The 27086-nt window shown below is 40.8% G+C and overlaps 1 protein-coding gene across 4 annotated transcripts in view; it reads left to right on the top strand.

Moving 5' to 3' along the window:
• Positions 1–1319: 1319 nt before the first annotated feature.
• The window catches only part of Myo5a (myosin VA), a 152932-nt gene continuing 127165 nt past the window's right edge, over positions 1320–27086 (top strand). For 3 of the 4 annotated variants that reach the window (XM_034509251.2, XM_076937881.1, XM_034509253.2), the window contains exon 1: positions 1373–1498. In XM_034509251.2, coding sequence (XP_034365142.1) covers positions 1472–1498 — 27 coding nt within the window. In that variant the 5' untranslated portion in view covers positions 1373–1471. Of the gene's footprint in view, positions 1499–27086 lie in introns of all 4 variants that reach the window. The other variant, XM_076937882.1, reaches the window with a different exon arrangement.

A 27086-nucleotide genomic window follows, 5' to 3' on the forward strand; every position in this document is an offset into this window, starting at 1 on the left:
TTCAGACATAACCAGGGAGCTAGGCTTGTGCACTGACCTCGATTGGACTGGTCTCAGAAACCACGTCTCTAAAAGTTCAGCACTCACAAGGCAGAGGCAGGAGGAGAGTTTGAAGAAAACCTGGGCTGCTTAGTGAGACCTGTCTCAAAACCCAATGAGCCAAGCAATAAAACTGGTCTCAGTTTCCCGTGGTAGGCACTGGCCACAACTTACGGTTTAAAGAAGAAAGATGAATACATAAAAAGGCTAAAATTTTAAAAGATAGTCCAAGAGAGCATGAAAGTGTGGCTGGAGAGAACATGGAAGGTTGGGATGAAAAGATCACATTCCTGTGCTTGTGTAAGGGCGTGGAATAGGCTGAGTCAAGCCTGCAAGCACTTGAGTTTCTCTCAGTAGGCTGCCATTTTCAGGTGACTTCAGGGTCAACATCAGGTAGTGCTGTCAAACCTAACAATCAGCAGAACAAAGGTCTTGTTCTGAATGGTGGCGAATCTATGTAAACGCCAAGTCTAAGGTGGCCATTCCCCAGGGCCATCTTGCGTGCAGGTTCTTTGGAGTTTCTGCGTGTTAGAGCCCACCCTATGTCCTTGCATCACCAAGGGACCATAGTGCAAACCCAAGTCCAGAGTGACCTTGGGCATCCTTCAAATTCCGAGTGGTGCAACTTCCCCGCCCTGCAGTGAGCAAGGCTCTTCTGGAGTTACAGGTTCACAGAGAGGCCTTCCCGAACCCTCCCTTATCTCAAGTCCTCTCCCTACAAACAGCGGGACCCGGAGGAGCAGCCTTGAGGTTGCGGGGTGTATGCGGACACCCTAACAGTTCCTGCCTCACGCGAGACGCGCTCTCGCACGGCCCCACGCTCGCACACACTAGGGGCACTCCGCCAAAGCAGGTTTGGGATGTCAGCCGCGTGGGCTGAGGATGCTCGGTGCCCTCCGCCGATGGGAGGCAGCGTGAGCCCGAGAGTCGGGAGCGATCGCGGTGGCCGCGCTCGAGCGCAGCCTCCTCCCGCTCCCACAATGCACAGGGCGGCAGCGGCGGCGGCACCGCGCGCCGCTGGGGAGACAGAGGAGGCTACGGAGACCAGGCCTCTAAGGAGGCGAAGCGGCCGAGGAAACTGAGGGAGCGAGGGGGAGGAGGACGCGAGGCTGCTGAGGAGACCGCAAGGACTTGTGTGTGCTGAGCAGGCGGCTGGGGAGACCGAGGCGGCCGCGGTTGCTACCCCGAGCTCCCGAGCACGCGCCTCGGGCTCACGCGGCCGCCGAGCCCCGGAGGTGATGACTGTCAGGCTCCGGTCCGCCGCTAGCGCCTGACGCGCCCCGCCCCGCCCGGGCCCGCCCGCCTGCTTGGCCCGCCCTGCCCGGCCCGGCCCTTCCCCTGCTCCCCGCCCGCCACCGTTTCACCCGCGCGGGCGGCCGCCACGCGAGCTGCGGTCTCCGCCCAGGCGGGGGGCGTCGGCGCTGGGCCGGCCATGGCCGCGTCCGAGCTCTACACCAAGGTAACGCGCGCCGCGGAGCCGTGTCCTGGGGAGGGGTCGCGCGCCCGGGACCGTGGTTGTGGGACCCGCGGGTTCCACCGGACTCACCTCCCTTCCCGGCTGCACCTCCCTATCCGGCTGCACCCCCTTGCCCGGCTGTACCTCCCCTGCTCTGCCTCTCTAGCCCATTTCGGATGGGATGCTCTTGGGCAGATGCAAGGGCGGCTCTCCCGGGACTCGTGCTTAAAATAACGTCCTGTGCCGGTATGCGCCAGGCAGCTTCTGGGGGAGATTATTTCGGATTCTGCAGATATGGCCAGTCGGCTTTCACCTTTAGCTGCGGGGTTCTTGCCTTTGCCCTGGGGTGCGGAGCCTGTGGGAAGATGCAGCCCGGAGATGGCGAGCTTATTCTTAGGCTTTGCGCGTTATCCCCCACGAGAGCCTCGTTGGCTCCATGTCCTCACCCTCCTTTCCGGCGAGCCTTTCTCATTTGCTCTTCGTTTAGGGGAAGTGGCAGCCTTTTTAGTCTTAAACCGACGCCCATATTCTCAGGGTATGGTAATCTCTGAATGGCGTATTTTGGAGAGACTGTTAAAATCTGTGTTGGACAGTGTGTGGTGTATGCATTCGTGGCATCTTGTGTTATGGTTTCAATAGGTGTTTTTGCCAGCTAATGATTATTAAAATTATCTCTAATTCCACTCAACAGAATTGCCTTAACTTTTCAAGTCCACGTTTTTAAAAATTTTACCAGAATCTATCTCTTGTTTTTCTCGGTCTCCGCCTTTGTCTCCCCCTCTCTGGCACGGAGGTTGAATGTAGGGCCTCATGCTTACTAGGTAAACCCTTTACCATTGAGCCCCATCTTTCTGGACTCTTCTTTTAGCAGTTTGGAATCATCCCTTTCACACTTGACATCAATAAACCCACAGTCCAAATTACAGCCTTGAAAGAAATTTGGATGGGGCATCCAGATACCCTGTATCTGGTCTCTCCAACTGTGTGACATTTGGCAAACTACATAACCTCTCTGGTTCAGGTTTCTTACTTATAAATAGAGTGAATTTTATTTGTCATTCCTTACAAACTGTTGTGAGAATCAAATTTAATACTAGTTGTGAAGGCTTCCTGTGACCTCTGCTTTTTTTTTTTTTTTTTTTTTTAACATGAGGTATATGATTAATTTCTTCTAGCCATGAAATGAAGAGCTTGCATGAACCCGGGACTTTCTTTCTAGCCCCAGACTTAAGAAGTGCACAATTAGAACATTTCTCTAAACCTAGAAATTTTTTTAGGCATGGCAAGTCTATAAGACTATCACTGGAAACTGACTCAAAGTTACCTTATTAACTTACATAGTACAATTCTAAGTGTTTTGCAAGTATTAACTCATTTAATTATTGCCGCTTATGTATGAAGTAGATAGAAGTAACAATTGTGTCACTGTAAAGAACTGTCACATTGTTACATTGTTCTGTCTTGTCTGGCCCCCTACCAGTCTCCAGCCATCAGTCCATCTTGGACCTGCTAATTATGGGCTGATAAGCAGAAATTGGTTGGTAAGTTGTTGGACTTCTAGATCTGGCCCCCTCCGCCCCCCTGAAGATATTGTATAGAAAGAAATGGGAAAGGTGTTGTCATTTTTAAATTATAAAGTTTTGAATTTCCATCACAGCCTTATGGGTAATATAATTCATCTTATAGTCTTTCTAGAAAACAGACAGATTTAGTCACTGAAACTGAGGTTGGGACTTACGGGGCTTTTTCCTAAATTCAGATATACCTCAGAATAGCCTGAATCTGTAGTTATTTGTGGACTGATTCTGTGAATGGGCCTTAGTTTAATGACAGGAAGGAATATTTATTGAGTGTCCTGTAAACCAAATACTCTGGTGTTTAGAATTTCTAACAATGGACAAGTCATAGCCCTTTCCTCATAGGGCTCACAGTCTGCTTATTATATTCTTGACCCACTTTGAATCTCCAAGGGCATAAATAACGTGCTGTTAGCTTAACAACATGCAAGCAGATGTGTTAGCAGGACATAGATGATGTTTATGGATATGGCAAAGGTTGGAATGATTTTAGAGGATGGAGTACTAAGTATTAGGAGAAGGAAGGAAACCAATAGAAGAAATGTCAGTATAGCCCAGGTATTTGTCTCTTGCAGATGATTATAGAGAAGGAAGTGGTGGATAGATTACAAGGAAAACCATGTTACTGACATGCCATAATTATGATACTCAGCATGTGATTAAATATGAAAAGTGCCCTTTAAAAAGTTGTCATCAGACCTTTAAGGCAGATTTTGATGTGTGATACAGATCAGCTCCTATTACAGTGAAAGGCATGGGACTGTTCAATTTATTTTCTTAAGTTAAAATGATAATGGTTTTGACATAGCAATTTAGTAGGGTTTCCATTTCATAAAAAATTTCCAGAAGTTTAAATATTTAAGAGCAATAGTTTAGTGCCTGGATATAATGTTTCTTGAGACTGACATTTTGGTTAAAACGTATTTGTTGACTTTCAGGTAGGGTTGCTAAAGATCTTTTTTTTTCTTTTTTTTTTTTTAATTAGAGCAGTATTGAGTTATTTTATACTGTATAATTCACCAATATAGAATATCTGGCTTACTAGTCTTAGTATATTCACTGGGTTATGTGATTTAAGGTCTACCTAAAAATTCTGGAGAGAGTTGCTAGTCTTGACTTAACAGTGACTATCTATTTGGCAAGCTCATCTGTTGATGCTTTTAACAACCTCAGAGGCCCAGTGCTTGTGGAACAAAGTTTATCAATGAGACATGGAAGGATCACCTGCAGCAATTTAATTAATTGCATATTAATAGCCCATATATATCATTGATAGCACATGGATGCTGTAGAATGAATAAGGATACCTAAAGCTGTTTGATTAAAGTTCCTGGTGATACATGAAGATGCTAAGTATTGTAGGAAAGAAAGAATCAGACTGAAACTCCAAAGCCATTAAAAATTTCCCAGAGGAAAACAGCTTTGTAGGTCAGTGGATTGCATATTTGTTTCTATATTTGCCTTTTCTACATTTTCTTATGTACCTGCTGAAGCCATTTAACCTGGATATACCTGAGTGCACGTGTGTGGTGCCTGTGTGTCTGTGTGTATGTGTGTGTGTCCATCTGTTTTCTGGTGTAGTTCAGTTTGATCGTCAATAGCATTGTCCCTCAAAACACCATTCCTGGAGATTCTGATACTTTGTTGTTGAAATCCATTATCTGATCATGTGCTCTGGACTGGAGTTTGGCAAGTCACGCTCCCTCTACGCCTGTTTCCTTCTGATGTCCCTATACCTGTCAGTGGCATTTTTCTTCCAGTTTCATGAGTTAGGAACCTCAGTATCCTTTTCTTTGGATTTTGTATTTTACTTCTTTACCAATTCTGATTTCATGTGACATCCAGCTGTTCAGATTCTGAACCATGGCTTGCATCTTCTTCTTCTTCTTCTTCTTTTTTTTTTTCCATGTCTTGATGACCTGGATACATTTCCATCTTTCTGTAGTTATGCTGAATGTGTCTTAGCACTGTCATACTACTAGAAGCCTCTGAGATGCTATTTTGTTCAGCTCCTGCTTGTGAAATAAACAAGTGAATGAATACTTAAACAAGAGGAGGTATGGACTGAAAATAAAGCCATGGATCAGGTGTACTGATGCACTCCTGCGATCCTAGCACTTGGAAGGCAAAGGATTACCATAAGTTCAAGGATGGCTTGAGCTATGTAACAAGACCCTACCTGAGAAAAATTAAAAAGGAAATTATAAGAAGGTGATTAAAGAAGTAAACACATAATAATAAGGCATATTGAAGAAAATGAATGAAAGAAGAGCTGTGAGCCAGGGAGACCAAAAGGAAAGCTGTGTCAGGAAATGAGATGAGAATTGTGGAGGTCTGCTAGACTGAGGCAGTACAGAAGAAAGGTGTTTAAACAAAGGAGTAAACCCGAGAGACACATCTCTGTGGAGGATTAGATACAGGATGAGAAGGAGAGGAGCTGGGATAAGGGCATGCTGGGAGCTCCACCTAGGAAACTGGAAGCCGTTCCTAGAGACTACAAATGGAAAATTACTCAGAATAATTCTCTGAATTGCCTGAGCAAAGCAAAGTGATTGCAAGTTGCTCTTGAAATTTCTCACTGTCTCTTAAATCATGAAAGTCCAGTGGCTCAAAGATTACAAAGGTGTTCTAACTCTAGTAATACTTGTCACTCATGGACCGGTTGTTCAAATCTTAGCTTTTTAAATAAGGAGAGGAGCAATGAAGAACACATGTACATGCGCTTGCAAGCACACCCACACCCACACGTGCACACACACAGACAGACACACACAGACAGACACACACACCTACACACCTTTCTTATTCTGCAGCCCAGACTACTCTGGACTTAACCTCCCTAAGCTGGCCTCAAACTCATAGGAATCCTCCTGACTCAGCCTCTTTCTAAATTTTGAAATTACACATATGAACTACCATGCCCTGCTGTGATTTGTTTCTTGACAAATGTATACGAAAACTAGAAGATTTTAAGAATGATCAGACCAGGGAAGAGGCTACACATTTAAGAGGGATAGAATGTGACAAATACATGTGATCTGGAAACATGATAGAGCATTAAACATCAAGAATAATAGAAATCTGGCCAGCAAGATAGTTCAGTGGGTAAGGGTGCTTGCCGCTGAGCTGACAACCTAAGCTCGATCTCTAGGGCCTACATGGTAGAATAGAGAACTGAATCCCTCAAACTGTGCATGGAACTCTATATGCACTCTGTGGCATGTGCGTACATGCATGCACACAGATAAATAATTGTAATAGTAATTTAAAAAAAACAGAAGTTTGTAACATCTTAATTTATTAGCTGTTAGCTTATTAGAACTTGAAATAAGTGTGTATAATTTTAAGTGAATTCCTATTGTAAACATTAAAGTTTATAGTTATATAATGGAATACCTCAAGTTATAATATCAGCTTAGTTATAGTATATAAGTTAGAGCCTGGGTAGTCCATGAATGATAGTTCTTTTTCCTTTTTAAGATTTATTTATTTATTTTATGTATATGAGTGCTCTATTTGCATGTACATCTGCATGCCAGAAGAGACCATCAGATCCCATTACAGATTGTTGTGAGCCACCATGTGGTTGCTGGGAATTGAACTCAGGTGGCTGGGAATTGAACTCAGGACCTTTGGAAGAGCAGACAGTGCTCATAACTGCTGAGCCATTTCTAACACAACAAATTACCAAGTGTTTCTTTGACAGAGTTAAGCAGTTAACCAGCTAGAACTGATTTAAAGATTTACTTCTTCATTTTTATTTATTTGTGTGTGTGTTCACCTCTGCATGAGCTTATGTGAACAATGTATGCACAAATATTCTTGGATGTTAGAGGGTATTAGATTCCCTGGAACTGGAGCCACTTGATTTAGGTCCTGGGAACTGAACCTAGGTCCTCTGCAAGAACTCTTAACCTGGCTGGAGACATGGCTCAGCAGTTGAGAGCACTGACTGCTCTTCCAGAGTTCCTGAGTTCAATTCCCAGCAACCACATGGTGGCTCACAACCATCTGTAATGGAGATCCGATGCCCTCTTTTGATTTGTCTGAAGACAGCGACATTGTATTCACATACATAAAATAAATAAATCTTTAAAACAACAAAAATAAAACCCTAAAAACCCTCTTAACCTCTGAGCCATCTCTTTAGCCCTGTAGAACTCATTTAGTTGGAAGAAAGAGAAAACCTATTCAAAGCCAGAAAGGGATTTAGTTGCTTGTGTGACCTGAAAGATTAAGCATGGCTTGACTTAAGGCTTAGTATATCTTTGAGACTGTTTTTAACTGGGTCTCATGTGCTGTCTGACATTGTTTTCATCTTTAGAACAACTGGTTTCAGAGTGACTAGGGAGTAGCATCTGCAGATCACATGGTTGTACAGCTCTGGGCCTGGAGAAAGACAGCCTGGTAGAGAAGCTCTTGCCCTTTCTTGGAGTCATGTGCCCTTTCCTTTCAGTGTGGGAGGAATACCATGAGTGATCAAGTTTATGCTTGCCTGGAGGCTTGACAGAGGACTGGCATTATTATTGATAGTTCCACTATGACCTTATGGGATGGCTGAAAGCCATTTCCCATCAGAAGGAATAGTGCTGGGTAGGCAAAATGAACAATCACCCTCAATCAATGTCATCTATGTATAGATCACCAAAAAATGATGGTGATTGATTTCTTCTACTTCTGATCTTTGAGTGAAGTGAAAATATTTTTCACCTAACAAAGACGGTGCTAGATATATTACCCTAGAGAATCATCTTGAAGTTACAACATCAAGCTATGGAAACTCCACACAAGCAAAATTAGTAATAACATATCAGAAACTTAGGACACGAAGCATACGTTTGTCCACCCCCCGCCTTTCCTCAGCATTGTATATTTCCTCTTTCTTCATGTTCTTGCTTGCACACATTATTCTCCCTCCTCATTTTCACCAGTGATACATTTGTACAATTTCCCTCTCATTCTTTTAATGAATTAATTTATTTTTATGTACATTGGTGTTTTGCCTGCACATGTCTGTGTGCGGGTTTTGGATTCCTTGGAATAGGAGTTACAGAGAGTTGTGAGCTGCTGTGTGGTTGCTGGGAATTGAATACAAGTCCTCTAGAAGAACAGTTAGTGCTCTTAACCACTGAGCCATCTACTCGGTCCTCCCTCTTTCTCCACATTGCCCTCAAACTTTTTATATAGCAAAGGCTGATCTGGCCTGTAGTTCTAGCCACTTGACAAGTGGAGGCAGTTCAAGTCATGCTGAGCAACCTGGTGAGACCCTATCATAAAGTAAAGCACATTAAAAAGGCCAAGATAAAACTCAGGGTCCGTGTGTTTGCTACCATGTGTGAAGCCCTAAGCTCAATTTTTAGAACTGATCCCCCTTCTCCTGAAAAAGAATAAAAGATGCACTGTAGCCCTTGAACTGGGGAGGGAGAGCCAAGTGGATCTTTGTGTGTTTGAAGCCAACCTGGTCTGGAAAACAGTTTCTTATCTCAAAAAAGACAACAACAACAAAAAAGAAAAACAAAAAAGAAACAAAAAAGGGGGAAAGATACACTGTAGGTAATTTAGAATATTCAAAGGATGAAAGTTAAGTACCGCTAAGATTACCACAGTCAAGATTTTTGTGTGTGATCCTAAAAATCAGATATAGGGCCTTGTATTTGGTAGGCACTCACCAAGTTATACTCTTATCGCAATTAACAATGAGTTCAAAACTATTTTAATAACTTCTTAATGACTTTAAAAAACAATATTATAATTTTTATAATTATATCATATCATAAATACTTATTGAAAAACTTTAATATGTATTCTAACATCTGGAAGTACCATGATTTTTATACTGAAAGTCCTTTTCACTGTTAGAAATAAGTTGCTACGAAGTGCAGCTTTGTCATAAATCTTTATGAGTCAGTTTTAGACCATTTCAGAATCCAAATCTCCTTGGTGAGAACTGGCATTTATATATGGGGTAGGACATTCACATTCATCTTTAAAAATAGCACCTTATATGTATATTACCTCAAGGATGGGATGACTAGATGTCCCACTTCTGGAAGATGATTTCAGTACCTATATTTTATTTTGAGAAATTCTCCTCAGTGAAAATATATGAACTTATTTTAAAAACTTAATCTTCTGGAAACCTAAAGTGCTTGCTTTCTTTAAAAACAAAAACAGAAACAGAACCTCACTCTGTAGCCCTGGCCGGCTTGAAACTTGCTATTTTAAACCAGGCTGGCCTCAAACTCAAAGAGAATCTACTTGCCTCTGAACGCTGGGATTAAAGGAAAGGTGTGTACCACCAGGCCCAGTTTACTTTCTTTTTAGTGCCATCAAAAAAAAATTCTTGCTTCCACATCTTCCTCCTTAGTCTTGAGTTTTGCCAAAAGAGAAAAATTGAATTAGAATTTTAAGAGAGAGAGAGAGAGAGATAGCTTCTGTGTTGAATGTAAATCATCAAGTTTAACTTGAAAGCTACCTGATATTATGTTGTCGTTTTGTTGTAGAGAACTTGTCTTCCTAATTATAACAAACTGAAACATTTGTCTGAAGTAGTGTAAGGATAGGTTTGCTTTTAGTTGTGTCAGACTTTAGCATTAACTGGCCGTTCCACAGCAGCACTGAATGCAGTATGCTGGATGATACAGGCAGCATCCTAACAGTAATCTTCAGGTCTTGGGAGCCCGTGAGGCCTTCTGGGCATTCTTGTATGGGACTAGGGATTTGTATCAATTCGATGGTAGCTACAAAGCTAAAGGAAAATTAAAGGTCAGAAACTGAGTTGGAGCCTTAGCATCCTTGAAGTTTCTTTTCTTCATGCACTAAAATCTTGGAGGTTTTGTTGTTGTGGTTGTTGTTTTCTTTTATTTAAAAATATCAGGACAGGAGAGATGGCTCAGCATCTTTAGTTAAGAGCACTGACTGTTCTTCCAGAGGTTCTCAGTTCAATTCCTAGTACCTACATGGTGGCTCAAAACCATCTGTAATGGGATCCGATGCCGTCTCCTGGTGTGTCTGAAGACAGTGACAGGGTACTCACATAAATAAAATAATTAAAAAAAAAAAAAAAAAAAACGACTTGGACAAATGCATGGCTCTGGCAAAATAGTTATTCTATAATGATTACTGTTTACTGTGGCTTTGTTGTGGTCCAGATAGCCTTCTCAAAAAGTTCTTTGCTATGCCTGGTTGCAGTAAGCCTGCAATGCCATTTGCTTAGGAAGCTATAACAGGATTGCAAATTCAAGGCCCACCTGGGCTCTAGAGTGAATTTAAGGCTAGCCCAAGCTGCATTAGCTGAGACTGTTTCTCAAAATCAAAAAATTTAAAAGGGTGCACTGAGTATCTGGGTGTGGTGGGCTTATGGCTGTACTCCCAACATTCTGGAGGCCAAGACAAGAGAATTGTCACAAGATAGAGACCAATTTGGGCTACATAATAAATTCTGGTCTAGCCTGGGCTCTAAGGATGAGAGATTGTCTGGGGCAGGGGGAGGAGAAGGAACAAAGATGTGGGAATGCAGGCCAGTGGTAGAGTACCCTCAACAAATCCAAACTTGTTTTCCATTCTCTCCTGCCCACCTTTCCCAATCTCTGGCAACTACTATCTACTCTCAGGTCAACTGGTGTTAGCTCTATATGTGTGGGAGAGTATGCTTTATTTATCTGCCTTACTTATATGTAAACTTTGTTTTTATTTACAAGTAATTTTTGGTGGTTTTGAGAAAAGGTCTTGCTATATAGCCCTGGCTAGCCTGGAATTCACTGTGCCGATGGGGCTGGGCCTGAACTTGTGTCATCCAGTCCTGCTGCCTCTACCTTCCAAGAGTGGAATTAAACACTTGCTTTACCACACCTGGCTTACCTAAAACAGTGAATTTTTAAAAAGAAAAATTTCCACTGGTCCTATTAGACTTTCCAAGCAACTCTCAAATTTGTCAGTGTCCCTCAAAAGCCAGACAGTTTAGCTTGTTATGAGTGTTTTCTTTCTTGACTTTGACTCATCTCTTTTCCCTGAAAGAGTGGCAGTGTATCATAGCAGCTAAGGCATGGACACACCCAAGACGAAATCCTGGTTTTGCTATCTTTCTCCTTCAATTGCTTCTTTCTGTTTTATTTTAACTTTTTATGTGTATGAGTGGTTTGCCTGCATGTATGTCTTTATACCATGTCCATGCTTGGTGCCCATAGGGGTCAGAAGAAAGTAATAATTGTAGACAGCTGTGAGCTGCCATGTGGGTGCTGGGACTCAGCCCAGAGTCCTTTGCAATAGCAGCCAGTGCTCTTAAACAGCCAAGCCATCTCTCCAGCCCTGCTGCCCTCCCTTTTTTTCTATTAACTTTCTATGTGACCTTTAAGCCAGTTACTTACCCTTTCTCTACTTCAATTTTCTCATATTTTATGCTTGTGTTTATGTATGTATGCATGTATGTATGTATGTGTACATGTATATGTGTGTATGTGTGTATGTATGGAGGCTAGAGAACAGCCTCGGAAATGTTGTTTCTTAGGAGCCGTCCACATTATTTCTTGAGACAGGGTCTCACTGACTTGAAACTCAACAATTAGGCTTGGCTGGCAGACTAGCAGGCCTCCATGAATCCGCCTGTCTCCACCTACCCAGCATTAGGGTTATTAACTCGGGTGCCACAATACCAGTGTTTTAGAGTTATTTATTTATTCATTTTTAAAATGTGTGTCAGCATTTTGCCTGAATGTATGGATGTATACCACATGTATGCCTGGTGCCTTTCAGAAGGTGTTGGAGCCTCTGGAACTGGAGGTACAGATGCTTGTGACTGCCATAGGGCTGGGCTCTGGTGGTTGAACTCAGGCTGTCACACTGGAGCCCAGACTAATCTGGAAGTTTAAGAGTCTTCTTGTCTCATCCTCCAACTGCTAGGATTTCGGGTGTGAAGCACAATGCCTGCTGCCCCGGGCATCCTTAATATTTCACTTCATTAATAGAGTATGTGAGGAGACCTGGCACATGGTAGTGACCTAGTAATTTTTTTCTATTTTTGATGACAACTAGGAAGACTGCTTTCTTTATATTAAAGGACAATTGAGAAATATCTATTACTTCTGCTACTAATAGGTATGAAATAGTAAAGGAAATGACTTGCAAATTTACTTTAGAAGACATTCTCTTAAAATATATTTAAGGGCTCAGTATAGCTCAGTTGGCAAAGTGCTTGCCTAGTATGCATGGAGCCATGGGTTTGACCCCCACTCCTTCATAAACCCAGTGTGCTTTATGAATCCACAAATCCACAATCCCACTTGTTGGGGAGGGGCAGCACAAGAAGGTCAAAAGTTCAAGATTATTCTCATAGGGAATTTGAGATCAGACTGAGCCAAAGGCTGGCTGACTGTCTGTCTCTGTCTCTGTCTCTGTCTCTCTGTCTCTCTGTCTCTCTCTTTCTCTCTCCTTCTGTCTTTCTCTCTCTCCTTCCCTCCCTCCCTCCCATCCTCTTTCCCTCTTTCCAATATATATATATATATATATATATATATATATATATATATGTATATGTATATATGTATATTGCATTCATATTTTAAAGTAGTAAAAATATAATAAATGTTTAATGTAGATCAGGAAAATGCTTCAAACGGCTTCAGCCTCCAAGAGTGCCAGGATTACAGTTGTGAGCCACTATGCCTGATTTACCAAATGTTTTTAATGACTTCACAGTGTTATGATACAGATATTACTTAACCTGTGTTAAGTACCTCTAATTTTTTGAAGTTCACCCTTTTTTGAAGGGGACCAAAAGCTTTTTTATGTTCCTGTAGAAAGAATTTCAGCTGTGGTTTTCACTGAGGTTGGCTGGTTGCAAAAGTGTCCCATTTTCTGTAGCAAGTAATAACAATGATAGAGAACCTGGGTAATGGTGAGATCAACATCAAGGAAATCCATGTACTTAGAGCTTAGAACGCAAGATACAGGGTCTCACCTTCCCGGGAGTACATTCTTAAACACTAGTATACATTTGTAATCGCACGTGCCAGCCATGACAGCTTACTAGGAGATTGTCTAGATGACAGAGATGATCAACAGACGGAGTGGCCAGACGGAGTCAGAGTCTAACTTGAGCAGACAAAGGATCCTTTCCAGTGTTTTGGAAGCCATATTGCACGGTGAAGTAATGAGCGTATTATATACCTTCTACAGAAACTATCCCTGACTAACAAACCACCTAGGATCCTCACACCACTGCATCAGCCTTTAATATAGGATGGCCTGGCTCTCAGCTGTTGCCTTTCAATTCAGAGAGGCTGACTGGGTAAAAGGGAGAACAGTACAGGGCAGAGAAGAAGGTAATGTGGAGGATAATCTTTGAATTAATAGTGAGATCAGGTAATCTCTGAAAGGAGTCTTATAGTTAATGTATTTCAATGAGTCCCTGGTTTTCAAATGTAATTAGTTTCTCGTAACAAGTTTCAACTGAAACATATACAGGAAACTGGCCAGAGGTCCTAACAGAGCCAGTCTTTCAAAAGATGTCCATTTCTGTTGGATGAGATGTGATCTCTTCGGAATTGACGTTTCCTGTGTGTAACCCAAAAGATCTGTGGAGGAGCGGAAGTTGCTGTGGTGCTTACCACCTGCAGAGACATCCAGGTTTGTCTGGTCTTTGGGAGCTGAGCCCTCACTAGGCTGTGTGTAAAAAGCATCTAGGACAACAGTGGGAGGCTGACTCAGAAGGATCACAGGTTTGACGCAAGAAGTCGATACACAGTGAGTTGGAACTTAACTGGTTGGGTTGAGATTGGGATGTCTCATCTGAGTTCATGAAAAATGTAATCCCAGTGCTTGAGAAACTGAGGCAGGGAGATTGCTGCAGTTTGAAGTTAGAATGGGCTCCTCTGTGTTAAAAAAAAAAAAAGAACCCACAAAAACCATGTTTATATGTGTGATCGGAATAGGTGTCTCTTTAACTATAAAACTCATTCATTAAAAAGAAAAAAAAATTAAAGTTAAAAATAAATATAAAACCAAACTAAATAAACCAGGTATAATGGGACATACCTGTAATCCCAGCACTCAGAAAGTGGATCAGAAGGTGATTCCAAACTAAAAGTCCCTGTCTCAAAACAAAAAAATACACAAAGAAAAAAACTCCACAAGACACAATTGTGATTGAATGGTTTTGTGATTAACCTTAGCTTCTTCAGTAATTTTCTTTTTAAGGTTAAACAACTCTTGTCTTCTGGTTAGATGTGACGACACATTCCTGTCTACCCTTCCAGCTTCTTAGGAGCCTGAGTCAGGAGTATCACCTAAGCCCAGGAATTTGAGGCCAGTTTGGGCTACAGAGTGGGATGCCTTCTCAAAACAAAAACCTCATGTGTTCTTGACTTGCTTAGGTATTGATTTTTTTTTTTTTAAGTCTGAATTTGTGTAGATGAGTTTATTCAGAATGTGGTCTGAATACCAAGTCTTGCCAAGAGCCCTGGAACTGCTTCTGTGAGCATTCACTGTTGTCAGTGACCGCCCTTAAGTAGCTGCTGTCCTTTGGATTTCAGGAGCAGTGACATCAGATGCAGCTGACACTTAACTCCAGTGAGACCAGAAAAAAATATATATAATTAATGGGATAACCGGCTCATTAAGAGATTTAGAACTTTTTTCTCTGTCTGTCTTCTTCCCCCTGCCCCTTCTCCCCCCCCTCCCCAGAGACCAGAGAGAAAGAATGGTGGAGATTGTTCACTTGAGACCTTGCTAAGCTATTGATTTGTCTGAAGGCCTATCTAATGGTTCTGATTTCCACATGAATCATTTAGGCCGTGCTGGGATTTTCTTATTTCCTCTGCTGACTGCTCTTGGCTGCTAGAGATAGTTTTCCAGAAATCACTGTGTGACTTTGCCTTGTCAGACTCTAAATATGCCCCACTTTATCATTTCATAAAGGTTTTATTTATTTGGTTTTAAATACAGTTGATTTAACATTTTAAACATATTTGTGTGTGTAAGTAACAGACCCCAGGCAGGGATGAGTGAGCAGGAGAATCAGTGCTCTCCCGTAGCTGCTTGCTTCAGCTGCTTGCTACCTTCAGCTGTATAACTCTGCTGTATAGAGTTTGTGTTCATGAAAGGTTTTTGGTTTTTGTTTTTGTTTTTTTTTTTAATGTAATCATCAACATGACAATACTACCTTTGAGAAAATTGGAAAAAAAGAAGTTTTTATTTGGAATCTGTGTGTCTGTGTATACTTTGATCTGTAGCCCAGCCTAGCCTGGACTACATGGAGTAGCCCAGGCTGGCCTTGAACCCAACAATATTTCTATTTCCACCTCCTCTGAGTGTTGGGATTTCAGGCATGAGCCCCCCCACCCCCATGTACAACTTAGAAAAGAAAACTATTCTACTTTTATTTTAATCAATGAGAGAATACAATAAAAATAATGTATAACAAATAGTTTCCAGATTTTGCTATGTAGGTTTGTATGTGTGTGTTTGTATGGATGAGAGAGAGAGAGAGAGAGAGAGAGAGAGAGAGAGAGAGAGAGAGAGGTTGGAAAATAAGCTCTGAAGCTGAATTTCTAGGAACAGAAAAATAAAGATATAAAGAAAAATTACCTGTGTTAGTAGTTAGCTTTCTGTTCCTGTAATAGAATATTTGTCATAATCAGCTTTAAAAAAAAAGAAAGGTTTTTTTTTTTGTTTTGTTTTTTGTTGTGGTGGTGGTTTGTTTGTTTGCTTGTTTGGTTGGTTTTTGGCTGACAGTTGTCAGGCTTCGTTCTGTGCTTAACTGTCCTGGTGTTCTTTGGCCTCTGGCATGGCAGCACATCATAGCAGGAACATGTAGCAGAGGTACTGCTTACCTCATGACATCTGGGAAGCAAATGAGAGATAGGAAGGGGATGGATTCCTGCTGTCTGTTTAAGGACATAATCCAGTAATCTAAGACATTCTATAGGCCCCACCTTTTCAAGGTCCCACCACCTACCTTCCAGTAGCTAGCACTGAGAACATAGCCTTAGCACATGAACCTCTGGGAACATTCCAGACCCAAGTCCTAGAATTAGCCAAATCCTGGTCTCTTCTTCTGTTCTGTGTTGTATGGTGTTCTGAACTATGGCAGTAAGAATTACAATGATAAGCAGTCTATACTTGCCTAAAGGTAACGTGTGCGCGTCAGTTCTCTCCTTCCTCTAGGACAGCACTCAGGCTGTCAAGCACCTCTACCTGCTGAGCGCTCTCACTAGCCTCAGAGTCCTGACTCTTTTCTAAAAATATTTATTTTTATTTGATGCGTCTGAATATTTTGCTCACACATATATATGTTCACCATGTGCATGCAGTACACGTGGGGGCCAGAAGAGGATATTGGATCCCCCAGGTCTAGAACCACAGACAGTTGTGAGCTGCTATGTAAGTGGGTGCTTGTAACTGAACCCAGGACCTCTGGAAGAGCTGCAAGTGCTCTTAACCACTGAGCCATCTCTGTTGCTCCCCCCCACCCCCCCAGGTTCTTGATGATATTATTAGGCTGAGATAACCTTCTCCAGATTTCTTGTTAAATATAAAAATAAATTCCTGGTTATATAAGATACTTAAGTTTTTAAGATTCTTGAAACCAAAAGAAAAAAGAAAAGCATTTCTGTCTTAAACAAAATGGAGCAGTTTTGGGGTGGGGATGTAACTTAGTTTTAGAGCACTTGTCTAGTAGGCCCAAGAAAGTCTGGGTTTCATTTTGTGCATGGCAAGTGAAACAGAATATAGGTGCTTTGATGCGTATGAGACTGTGTTATTGTGCACAGATGATTCAGGTATATGGTAAGTATCAGGAGGTGAAAGATGAACTCTAGGTACACCCTGCACATCTCAAACATTACTAATATAAAATAATCCAGCATTGGTTTGTAAGTTCTAGCTACTCTGGCTATATCCAGAGCCTTCCCACTGTGCATAGCTTCCTAAAGAGTCCATTTCCTCAGGCCTAGAAACCTGAACATGACAGAGGCAAGAACAAGAAGTTTCAATAATATGGGAAAAGTGGTATGAGTAAGAGTGAGTGGGCAGAAGACCTCAATTAAAGCGTGAGTGAGCGGTGCTCCAGGCTTCCAGCCAGGGCTGGCCCTGGGACACCCAAGTTTACAGCAGCTGCAGGTTTTTGAGTGTCAGCAGGGGAAGAACAAAACAAGATACTAAAATGTCAGAGGAGGAAGAGCAGAGCAGCCACTGAATGATTACAAGCATTAGATCTCAGTGGCTCACTTTGTCTGCTCACCTCTTATGGAAGGTTTGTAGGGGAGCTGTGCCCTCTATGTATACAGGCTTATTAAAATTTAGATTGCCTCTCAGAGTTGAATTGTTTGGAAACTTGTTATTTGGTGAATAAAATTTAAAGTGCAGACAGACAAGGAAGAGAGTGGAGGTAAGAAAATTGAGAAGAACTTCGTAAAAAATTTAAGTGTGTTAGATGAACAAGGTACTATTGGCCCTTTTATCATTTGCTGAGATGGACAAGACAATGTCTCGTTTACACCTGTCTAAAGTTACTCATGAATGCTCTTAATATATAGGTCATCTCAGCAGACTGTTTATTAATGAGAAACTTTGGGCAGGCAGTAAAGTAAGCAAGAGAAGAAGCTCTGTTATACTTCTCAACTAGTTTGTACAGTTGACAAGGATGATGGTTTCAGATAATGCACAGATAAGTCAGGAAAAGTCACTGTAAAACCCATTTTGGCATACTAACTCATATATCCTCCAGAAAAAAATATGTGACATATGACCTGTCTGTCCTCTGATGTCCCTTAATCTTTTTACAGATTTATTTTACATTTTAAAATTATGTATACATACATAGAAATATGTGCTTGTGAGTACAGTTGCCTGCAGAGGCCAGACGAGAGTGTCTGATCCTCTGAAGCTGTATTTACAGGCTGCTTTGGGTGGATGCTGAGCTATGGTCCTCAGCCAGGGCAAAACATGTTCTTAACCTCTGACCAGGTTGAGGACATTGCTCCAGACATCTTCTAATCTTTTATTGTTGAGATGAAAGCTCATACCAGAAAGAACCAATTCTATGAAACATACATAAAAGTGGTTTTCCTGAGAAAGACCAGTGCACCTCCAAAGCCCCATACTTACTTTTTTGTTTGTTCACATTTCTTTTTGAGATAGTTTCTCACTGTATAGCCCCCGCTGGTCTGGAACTCATTTTGTAGAACAGGCTGGCCGCAGACTTAAAGAGATCTGCCTGACATCTGCCTTCCGAGTGTTAGAATTAAAGGCATGGCTGCCACGTTGATTTCTAGACTTAAGCATCTACTTCTACCATTTTACCACTTGCCGCTTTAGAGGTCTGTTTCCATGTGAGTCCTCCACAAAGCCTCTGTTGTAAGCACACGCTGGTGTTAGAGGGCTTGCTGGCGGTCAGGAGGCATCCACAGCTGTCAGTGTGGTCCCTGCTCCTTTTAGGTGGTTAGTGAAGTGGCCGTGGAGAAACTGCGGTGCTGCTGTTCTTTGTGCCATCGCCTTACTTTCCCGCCTGCCATTTCCTTTCCTTCTTCTTTTTCCCTTCTGTTTTTGAAGGATTTTCTTAAGGGATTTTTTTTTGAAGAAAATAATATGCAAAAGGCTTTGTTTTTAACTAGAGAAGGCTTGTTCTTGGAATTTATCAATGTTTTCAGTTTCTTTAAAAAGGTGAAGGAAGCCGGGCAGTGGTGGCGCACACCTTTAATCCCAGCACTTGGGAGGCAGAGGCAGGCGGGTTTCTGAGTTCGAGGCCAGCCTGGTCTACAGAGTGAGTTCCAGGACAGCCAGGGCTACACAGAGAAACCCTGTCTCGAAAAAACAAACCAAACAAAACAAAAATGTGAAGGAAATAAAGATACTGATTTTAAAAGATGTGTTTTCTGAAAAGATAATAATTGAGCTGTGGTCTGAATAAGAAAGATAAGCATAGTTGTCAGGGAATAAAAGTTGAGACAACTTCTTGTTTCGTTTTGTTTATACTTTTTAAAAGGATTTATTTCTTTATTTCATTCATTCATTTTTATGTGAACGTATGTGCCTGTTTGGATTTACATACATCACATGTGTGCAGGTGCCTCCAGAGTCAGAGGGCCGACATGCCTGCATTCAGTGCTGATTTACTATACCATTCAGACCAAAACTCTTGGACTCTTAAAACGTGTTTTCCCCCCACCAATGAGAAAGAGAATGAGTAATGACAGTGTAACATTTATTTGCCATGATGTTTTTGCTCCTTTGAAAGTGACCAAGCAGAGGGCTGGACCTGGAAAGTAGGGAGCAGAAGATGCCTTTACCTCCTGATTCTGCCGCCACCTTGTCCCTACCCCGCCCAACCTTCACCCACCAGTTTTTACAAGGCTTGGCTCCTAAGGGGCTCTCAGTAACTGTATTTTAAATTCAAATTTGATTTGGAAATAAGTAAAAAGAACATAGAAGACAAATGTGACTTAAGCAGTTCATAAAAATAAAAGAATCAGTTTACCATGAGAAAATTTTGTTTTCTTTCAAGAGATTGTTGCCGTATGACTCAGGCTGGCCTTGAACTCAAAGTCCACTTGTCTCAGCCTACTGGGGGCTTGAATGGGGTGTTGGCCACCATGCCTACCTTCTATGGATATGTGGACTGAAGTATGTCTTCATCATTACTTGTTTATGGTGACAACTACTGGTAATTTTATGTAGTTGTCTGATGCCAGACTCTTGAAATTATTCTTTTCTGCCAAAAGAGGGTAAGTGAATGAGTGAGTATTTGGCTGCATGTCTGACATTCCCATTTAAAACACTTCCTCCTCCTAGCTGTGATATATAAAATTATATTGTACAGAAGAAACATGTACAGCTGATATCCATGTAATAAATGACTTAAAGAAGAGAATTGCAAAGGTTGTGGTGAATTATGTTTTTCTTTTTATCTCAGTAACACTGGTCAGTACTACTAGGTAAGATTTTCTAAGCAGAGACGTTGTTATCCTGGAGGCCAGTATCACATGGTTTCCTCACAGTTCTCTTGCAGACATCAAGTGACTCAAACAGGCTCATGTGACAGAAAACTCCAACTCTCCTGGAGTCCAGCTGTCCCCTTAAGTCCTGTAGCACTTTCTACTTTATGTTGTTCAAAATGTTTTTCACATTTGGTTTCTTTTTCAAGATTTCATTTTCTGTCATTTGCAGGTCACTAATATACAAGAAATGATTTAAACTTTTACAAGCTTCCGTATCCGTTGAGGGGTGATTAGAAATGAGTATCATTTGTAGTTACCTAGGCACTAAGTATCTATGAAGAGGAATTCAGCAATTATTCAGCACTGCCTTTTTTTTTTTAAGAGTAAAGAGTTTCGATTTTATTTTTTTAATTAATTGAAGTATAATTATATCACTTCCTTTTTCTTCTTCCAACATCTCCCATGTGCTCCCCTCACTGGGTCTTAAATTGATGGTCTCCTTTGACTATTATTGTCATTCACACACACAGTTGCTGAGTCTGTCTAGTGTTGTTTGTGTGTATATGATTTCTGGGCTGAACTTTCAATACGGAGTGGTTTGCCTCTGTGTTTAATGATGGCCTAGAAGAACAGAGACCTCAGTTTAAAGGACAATACTGGCTGAGTCTGGTGGCACACGCCTTTAATCCCAGCACTGTAGAGGCAGGTGGATAGTCAGAGTTTGAGACCAGCCTTGTCTATATAGTCAGTTCTAGCACAGCTAGGGTCACAAAAAGAGACTGTCTCAAATAGAACAACAGAAGACAGTGCTGAAGTCAGGAAGTATTTGGAGCATAGTGGGTTGTTCAGTAGTCTAGATCCATGGCAGGTTAACGTGGTAGGGTTGCTGGGACCTAGAAGTTTCAGATGAACTTGGGTGACAGTGAAATGCCATTTCAAAAAAAGTTACTTGTTTTGGTAATAATAAGTGCTATTGTTAATTTATTTTAAAACATTGAGGTGAATAGCTGAAATTTTTGTTCTATCTTCCAAATTTGTGTATTTCTTAATTTAGGCACATAATCTGTACTTATATATTCTTTAGTCTTTAGTAGCTCATATAATGATCACCTTGGAATATTTCGATCTGCAGAAGTCTATGCAGACAAACACAGAGGTCAGGGTTAAAGTCGGTATTTCTATGTCTATTTCATGCCTGTCCCCCACTCCCCCCCCCTTTTTTTTTTTTTTTTTTTTTTTTTGGTAATTAACCACAAAGGTAAAGATATTTCCCCCTGAATAACTACTCCAGTCTCTCTGGCTGTCAGAATAGGCTAACATTTTTATTTTCTTGAGGTGGGAATGAGGAAGTTGCATGTGGTAGCTGGTGCCTGAGACTTGAAAAGGTAGAAGTGGATTAGAAATTGAAAGTCAGCCTAGGCCACATAAGACCCTGTCTCAAAACAAACAAACAAGCAAACAAGAAAATGTGTGCGTGTGCATCTATAAAATGTTCAAGTCAGTAAAATTATCATAGAATATTTTGGTCATACTATATTGTTATCTAGTAAATGAATCTAAGTAATTTTTCTTGAAATGAGGTCCTAAAGATTAGTTACTTTTCCCCGAGTCCTCTTATTCATGTCAGAGCTCAGCAGTTTCAGGGTCCACTGTATTTGAAAGGAGATTTAAAAAAAAAAAAGTGGTTTCCATAACTTTGACTGATTTAGAGAAACTTTCAGAATGCCAGCTACCAAGTACTTGCTCACTAGGAAAAGAGGTGCTTTCAGTTTTTAAGAAGGGATCGGCACTACTCAAGCAAGAATTGTTTTTTTTTTTTCTTTCTTTTTACGAGAAATACTCATTTCTCTTATGTGACAGCTGTGTAGACAAAACTGTCTTCCCAAATCACTGTATCATAATTAATAGTGGTTCCAGGACCACAATTAGAGTTAAGATCAAGGTGTAGACATAGCCAAAACTAAGGGAAAAGTTCATCTAGTTTTGGGATAAGCCTTAAAAATCCTTGTCATGATCTCTTTTAATATTTTATTTTCTCATTTAAAAATACTTAGTCCCGGATACCTGCAAGGCTGAGTCAGAAGGGTAACAGATTTGAGGCCTGTTCTATGTAAGAAAGGGTAACCTGGGCAATGTAGTGAGAACATGTCTCAAAATAAAACGGATTGAGGATATAGGTACCTCAGTTATTGGAACACTTGCCTAGCTTTTGCAAGGTCTTGAGTTGCCTCCCAGTGCTGTAATGTAAAATAAAATTCTTAGAATAATGAGAAATGAGACAGATGTCTTTCTAAATTAAAACATGACATTAAAGTGAGTGGAGATTAAATATTGCCTGCTGAGAATGGAACTTTCAGAATGACCTGGGTGTCCTGGCTGCTATAGGCCTTGCACAGTTACTTTATGTTGCTAAGTCTCTATTGCTGTCCACATGCCTCTTTTACCATTCCCCACTCCTGAAACCTATGCTGAAACATTACCACCACCACCACTGCTGCCACTGCTGCTTTCTTCTCCTCCTCCTCTTCCTCCTCCCATCATGTGTATCTAAATGAATTTACCCATGATTCCCTCTATGAGTAACATACTTCCCAATCTAGGCCCCTGTTGAGAAACCAAAGGATCTATCTAATGTGGGTTGGTCTAAGTCAAACAGTCAGAACCAGGAAGACCCTGACCCAAATATGGCTAGTTTACAGGATACTAAGGGCCTTGTGGTGTAACCTGTTCTCAAAAGGACACTTGAAGCACAGGCAGGGGGAGGAAAGGTGGCTCAGGTGAGTAAGGCACTTGCTGCCAAGCCTGACAACCTGAGTTTGATCCCTGGAACCCACATGGTGGAAGAAGAGAATCAATTCCTGCAAGTTATCTTCCAACCTTCACTACATATGTACACATGCTTTCAGGTCACACATACAATATAATAAATACAGGCACTAGTGGGTATTTGTTTTGTACTCAGGATAGAACCAGGTCTTGCTAGGCAAGTGTTCTACCACTGTGTTACAGCCTGAACCCTGATGGAAGTAGTATTTATGCTCTTTAGAGAGTCTGTTTAAGGAATTGCATCCAAGGAATACAGAAAAGAGGAACAAGAGAAGCGTGATGGTGACACACTGATAGAAATGACCCTAGTTGGGCATGGTGGCTGTGGTGCCTGTCTTTAATCCCAGCACTCAGAAGGAAAGACATGCAGATCTCTGTGAGTTCAAGGACAATCTGGCCTACAAAGGGAGTTCCAGGACAACCAGAGCTACACACAGAAACCCTGTCTCGAAAAACAGAATAAAATAAAACAAAGAAAGAAAGAAAGAAAGAAAGAAAGAAAGAAAGAAAGAAAGAAAGAAAGAAAGAACATATATAGATAGACAGACAGACAGGCATCTAGAGATAGAGATGTATGTATGTATGTATGTATGTATGTGTGTATGTATGTGTGTATGTATGTAATCTCTCTCCAACCTCATTAGCAGTGGGACATCAGAAAGGCCACAACCTCTATTGCTGTGAACTTCTTTGGGATCTGGCTCCTCCCTGTAGTTTTCAACTGAGCAAATGTAAATGGTTATCAGCCTCATTGAATCACAGTCCAAATATAAGATGTCTTAGATACCTAGAGAAGTCTGCATCAGGTGGGAGGCCCAGAAAAATCAGGGGCCATCAGATTTAGGACCAAGTGTTAGGAACCTGGGCCTCAGCTTCTATTCTTGAACAAGTATAACATCCATAGATGGACCAGCTTCACAGTTTTAAAAAGTGGACTTGATTTTTAGAGCACTTTTAGTTTCATAGAAAGTTGAACAGAAAGAACCTTGCATTCACGTATTCTAGCCATCCCACTGTTCCCCAACTTTTTACTTCTCAAGTAGTATATACTAATTGTGCATAATGATGGGTTTCATCGTAGCATTTTCAACCATGATTATAATATACTTTGGTCAATTCACACCCATTACCCTCCTTTGGTTTACCTCTGACCTCTCACTGGACCCCTCTACTCTGCTGTTTTCTTGTTAATCTAGATTTTATATGTAAGAATTTTATATGTAATATATATGTATTATATATGTAATATGTATGTACTAGTTTCTGAGTCTGTTTGTTTTGTTTAACTTAATGCTCAGTCCCATTCAAATTTTAGCAAATGGCATTTCATTTTTCTTTAATATTGCTTTGTGTTTGTGTAATCTCCCCCCCCCCTTTCTCTCTCTCTTGAGACAGGGTCTCACTGTGTAACCCAGGCTAGCTTTAAGTTTATGAGAGATCCTCCTGCCTCAGTCTCTTGAGTTATGGGACCACAGGTGTGAGCTATAACGACTAATGTGTACTTGTCCGCCATCTGATGTCTTTACATTTCCTGGAATTTTCAAAGGTTCAAACCTTACATTTAGGTCTGATCCATTCTGGATTGATTTTTGCACAGTGTATGACTGAGAGGCCTAGTTTCATTCTCTTGCATGGGGATAATCCAATATTCCTGGCACTCCATCTTAAAGAGGCTGGTTTTTTTTCGTGAGCATATGTTTTTGGTACTTTTTTTCTGAGCATCAGATGGTTGATGTCTGCCTCCCTCTTTAACCTTGTTGCAACGTTTTGAAAAACAAAATGTGGCTCAGAATTCCACCTGCCTATAATCCCAGTGCTTGCACACCCGGATTACTTCCCTTTTTTTCTTCCTGCATATTTTAGATTTTAGCCTCTGTGTTCTGTGCAGAAACTAGCTTTTTTCTCTCATGTGGTCAGAAAAATATCACAACAGTCCAGCTGCTTCCTCTTTAATATGGCTGAGTCTCCCAAGTATCATGCTGAGTGAGCTGTGGTTTTCTTGAGTTTTGCTCTTTTAATTCTACTGATTCAGAATAGTGCTAACATTCTGATCCTCCTAACAAACTAAACACAAAATATACCTAACACACCTAGCTGTGTGCTGGTACCTTTTCTATGATGAATTCTAGCATTCTGCCACCAGTATTTATGCTGATTGTTGATTTACTAGAACAGCTTACTATAAATATTTTAAATACAATATGAATGTTTTCTTGCATTCTTTTAAAAAATTAACACAGATTAGTTGTATATGTTAATGGATTTATGGTAATGTTTCCTTACATGTATACAGTACACATTGATTGATTGCATGTATTTGCATTTGTTTCTTAGTGAAGAAGAACATCTATCTTTTTCTGTGTTTATTTTTTTATGATACTATTTGCTTTTTTTTTTTTTTTTTGCCAATTTACTTATATTTCTCTAGTAATTTGTAAAACTTCTTTATACGTCCTGGGAAATCATTATGTTTGGTTAGTTTGGTTTCTGACTTTGCTTATGAAGTGTTTACTGTCCAGAAATTTTATTTTTTTTAAATATTCAATCTGTTTTCATTTCTATTTCCCCAGCTGCAGTCAGGTCAAAAGATGCTCTAAATATGAGGCAGATGTTTGATAGCAAGCAGACATCCTTGGGGCTGGAGAGATGGCTCAGAAGATTAAGGTTCTTTTGCACAGGACCAGAATTTTGTCCCCAGTACCTGCATCAGATATCTCACAGACTTTTGTAACTCAAGTTCCAGGGGATCCAGTGCCTTTCTGGCCTCCACGGGTCCATGAACTCGAATGTGCATAGTCACACACAGACATTCATACATAGACTTTAAAAGGAGTTATCAAGGAGTCTAAAGTTGAACACTTCTGCTCCAGAGCAGGCCAATGGGATTCTTATCTTTATGGTGACTCCAGACTCCTGTTTCCAGGGTGAGAATCTCCTAGCTCTCATCGTTGAGAGACAATATCAGATGAATTTCTTTTTGGTGTTTAATCTTAGGTAAAGCTTACTCCTTGTGCCTCCATGCAATCCTATCTGCCTAATACAAATGACATTGTATAGCAATTATATGTATAGTATGTAAAGCCTTTCCCAGACAAAATGCATGCGACAGGAATATACAAAGAAGCAGGGAGAGAGCAACTAACTGATCATCCAGGAGTTGTACAAGATGTGCTTTTGATTATGAATAAAAGACTTCTGATAGAAGTAGGGTATTGGAAATCATCTTTTTCTTTACTCTTTTTAAAAGCCTTTGACCCATTATCTTCTGCAGGGTATAAATAGGCCAGCTTGCCTACAAAATCATTTGAGGTTATTCACATTCTGATCCTAACCTGTTCTTTTCAGCTAACCTCTTGTTAAAAACTTCTATTTCACACATTTATGTACTTATTCTTTACTAGATATACATGTTCTAGATTATGGAGTTGCAGTGTTTTCTGCCTTCTCAGGCTTCAGACTAGTTGGAGAGACATGCAGTCTCGAGTTTTAAAAAAGAAAGGTCTGTAGCATGTCAGGCAGGACTTTTCTGAGCAGGCATCAAAAGTGACCTAAATAATCAGAAGGAACTGGCCATAAAAAGAGTTTAGATATGAGGGGAGAATGTTCTTGGCAGAGGACACAGAAATGGTCTTCAAATTATAGCATTTGGGGTGTTCCAGGAACAGCAGAAGGTTGGCACATACACAGCTCAAAGAAAGGGAGAAGACCCCAATGAGGCATTAAACCCAGAGGTAGAAGATAACGTAGTACACGTAGAAATTCTAATTAAATTTCTACGAGCAAATTCTAATGAAGACACACAGTAAGGTTCTGGCTTGGTGTGAAGCAGGTGATATCACATATATAATTTGATGATCTTTAAACTGCCTCACTTACCTATGTAGCAACTCTTGCCGATAGGTATTTCATAACTAGTGTTTGTTTGTATTTATTTTTAGGTTGGGTCTTACTATGTAGCTTAAGCTTTCCTGGAACTTTCCACGTAGCCTGAATTTCAGTTGTGGCCTGAAACTCGCATCTCGTCTCCATCTCCCATATGTTGAAACTATAGGCATGAGCCAACATGCCAGTCTTAATACCAGGTTTTATGAATGAAGGCACTGTTCAAAGGAGTTTGGGTTATTTGTTCAAGATTATACAGCTGGAAGGTATAGGAACCACTAGCTCTGTCTCCAAAGCCCACATTCTTAACCTTATCTAAATATTCTATACTGTTGAATTGCTTTGTCTTAAAAGAAAATTGAGATTTTAAAAATA

This window comes from Arvicanthis niloticus, chromosome 7, assembly GCF_011762505.2.
Source record: "Arvicanthis niloticus isolate mArvNil1 chromosome 7, mArvNil1.pat.X, whole genome shotgun sequence".
Lineage (NCBI taxonomy): Eukaryota > Metazoa > Chordata > Mammalia > Rodentia > Muridae > Arvicanthis > Arvicanthis niloticus.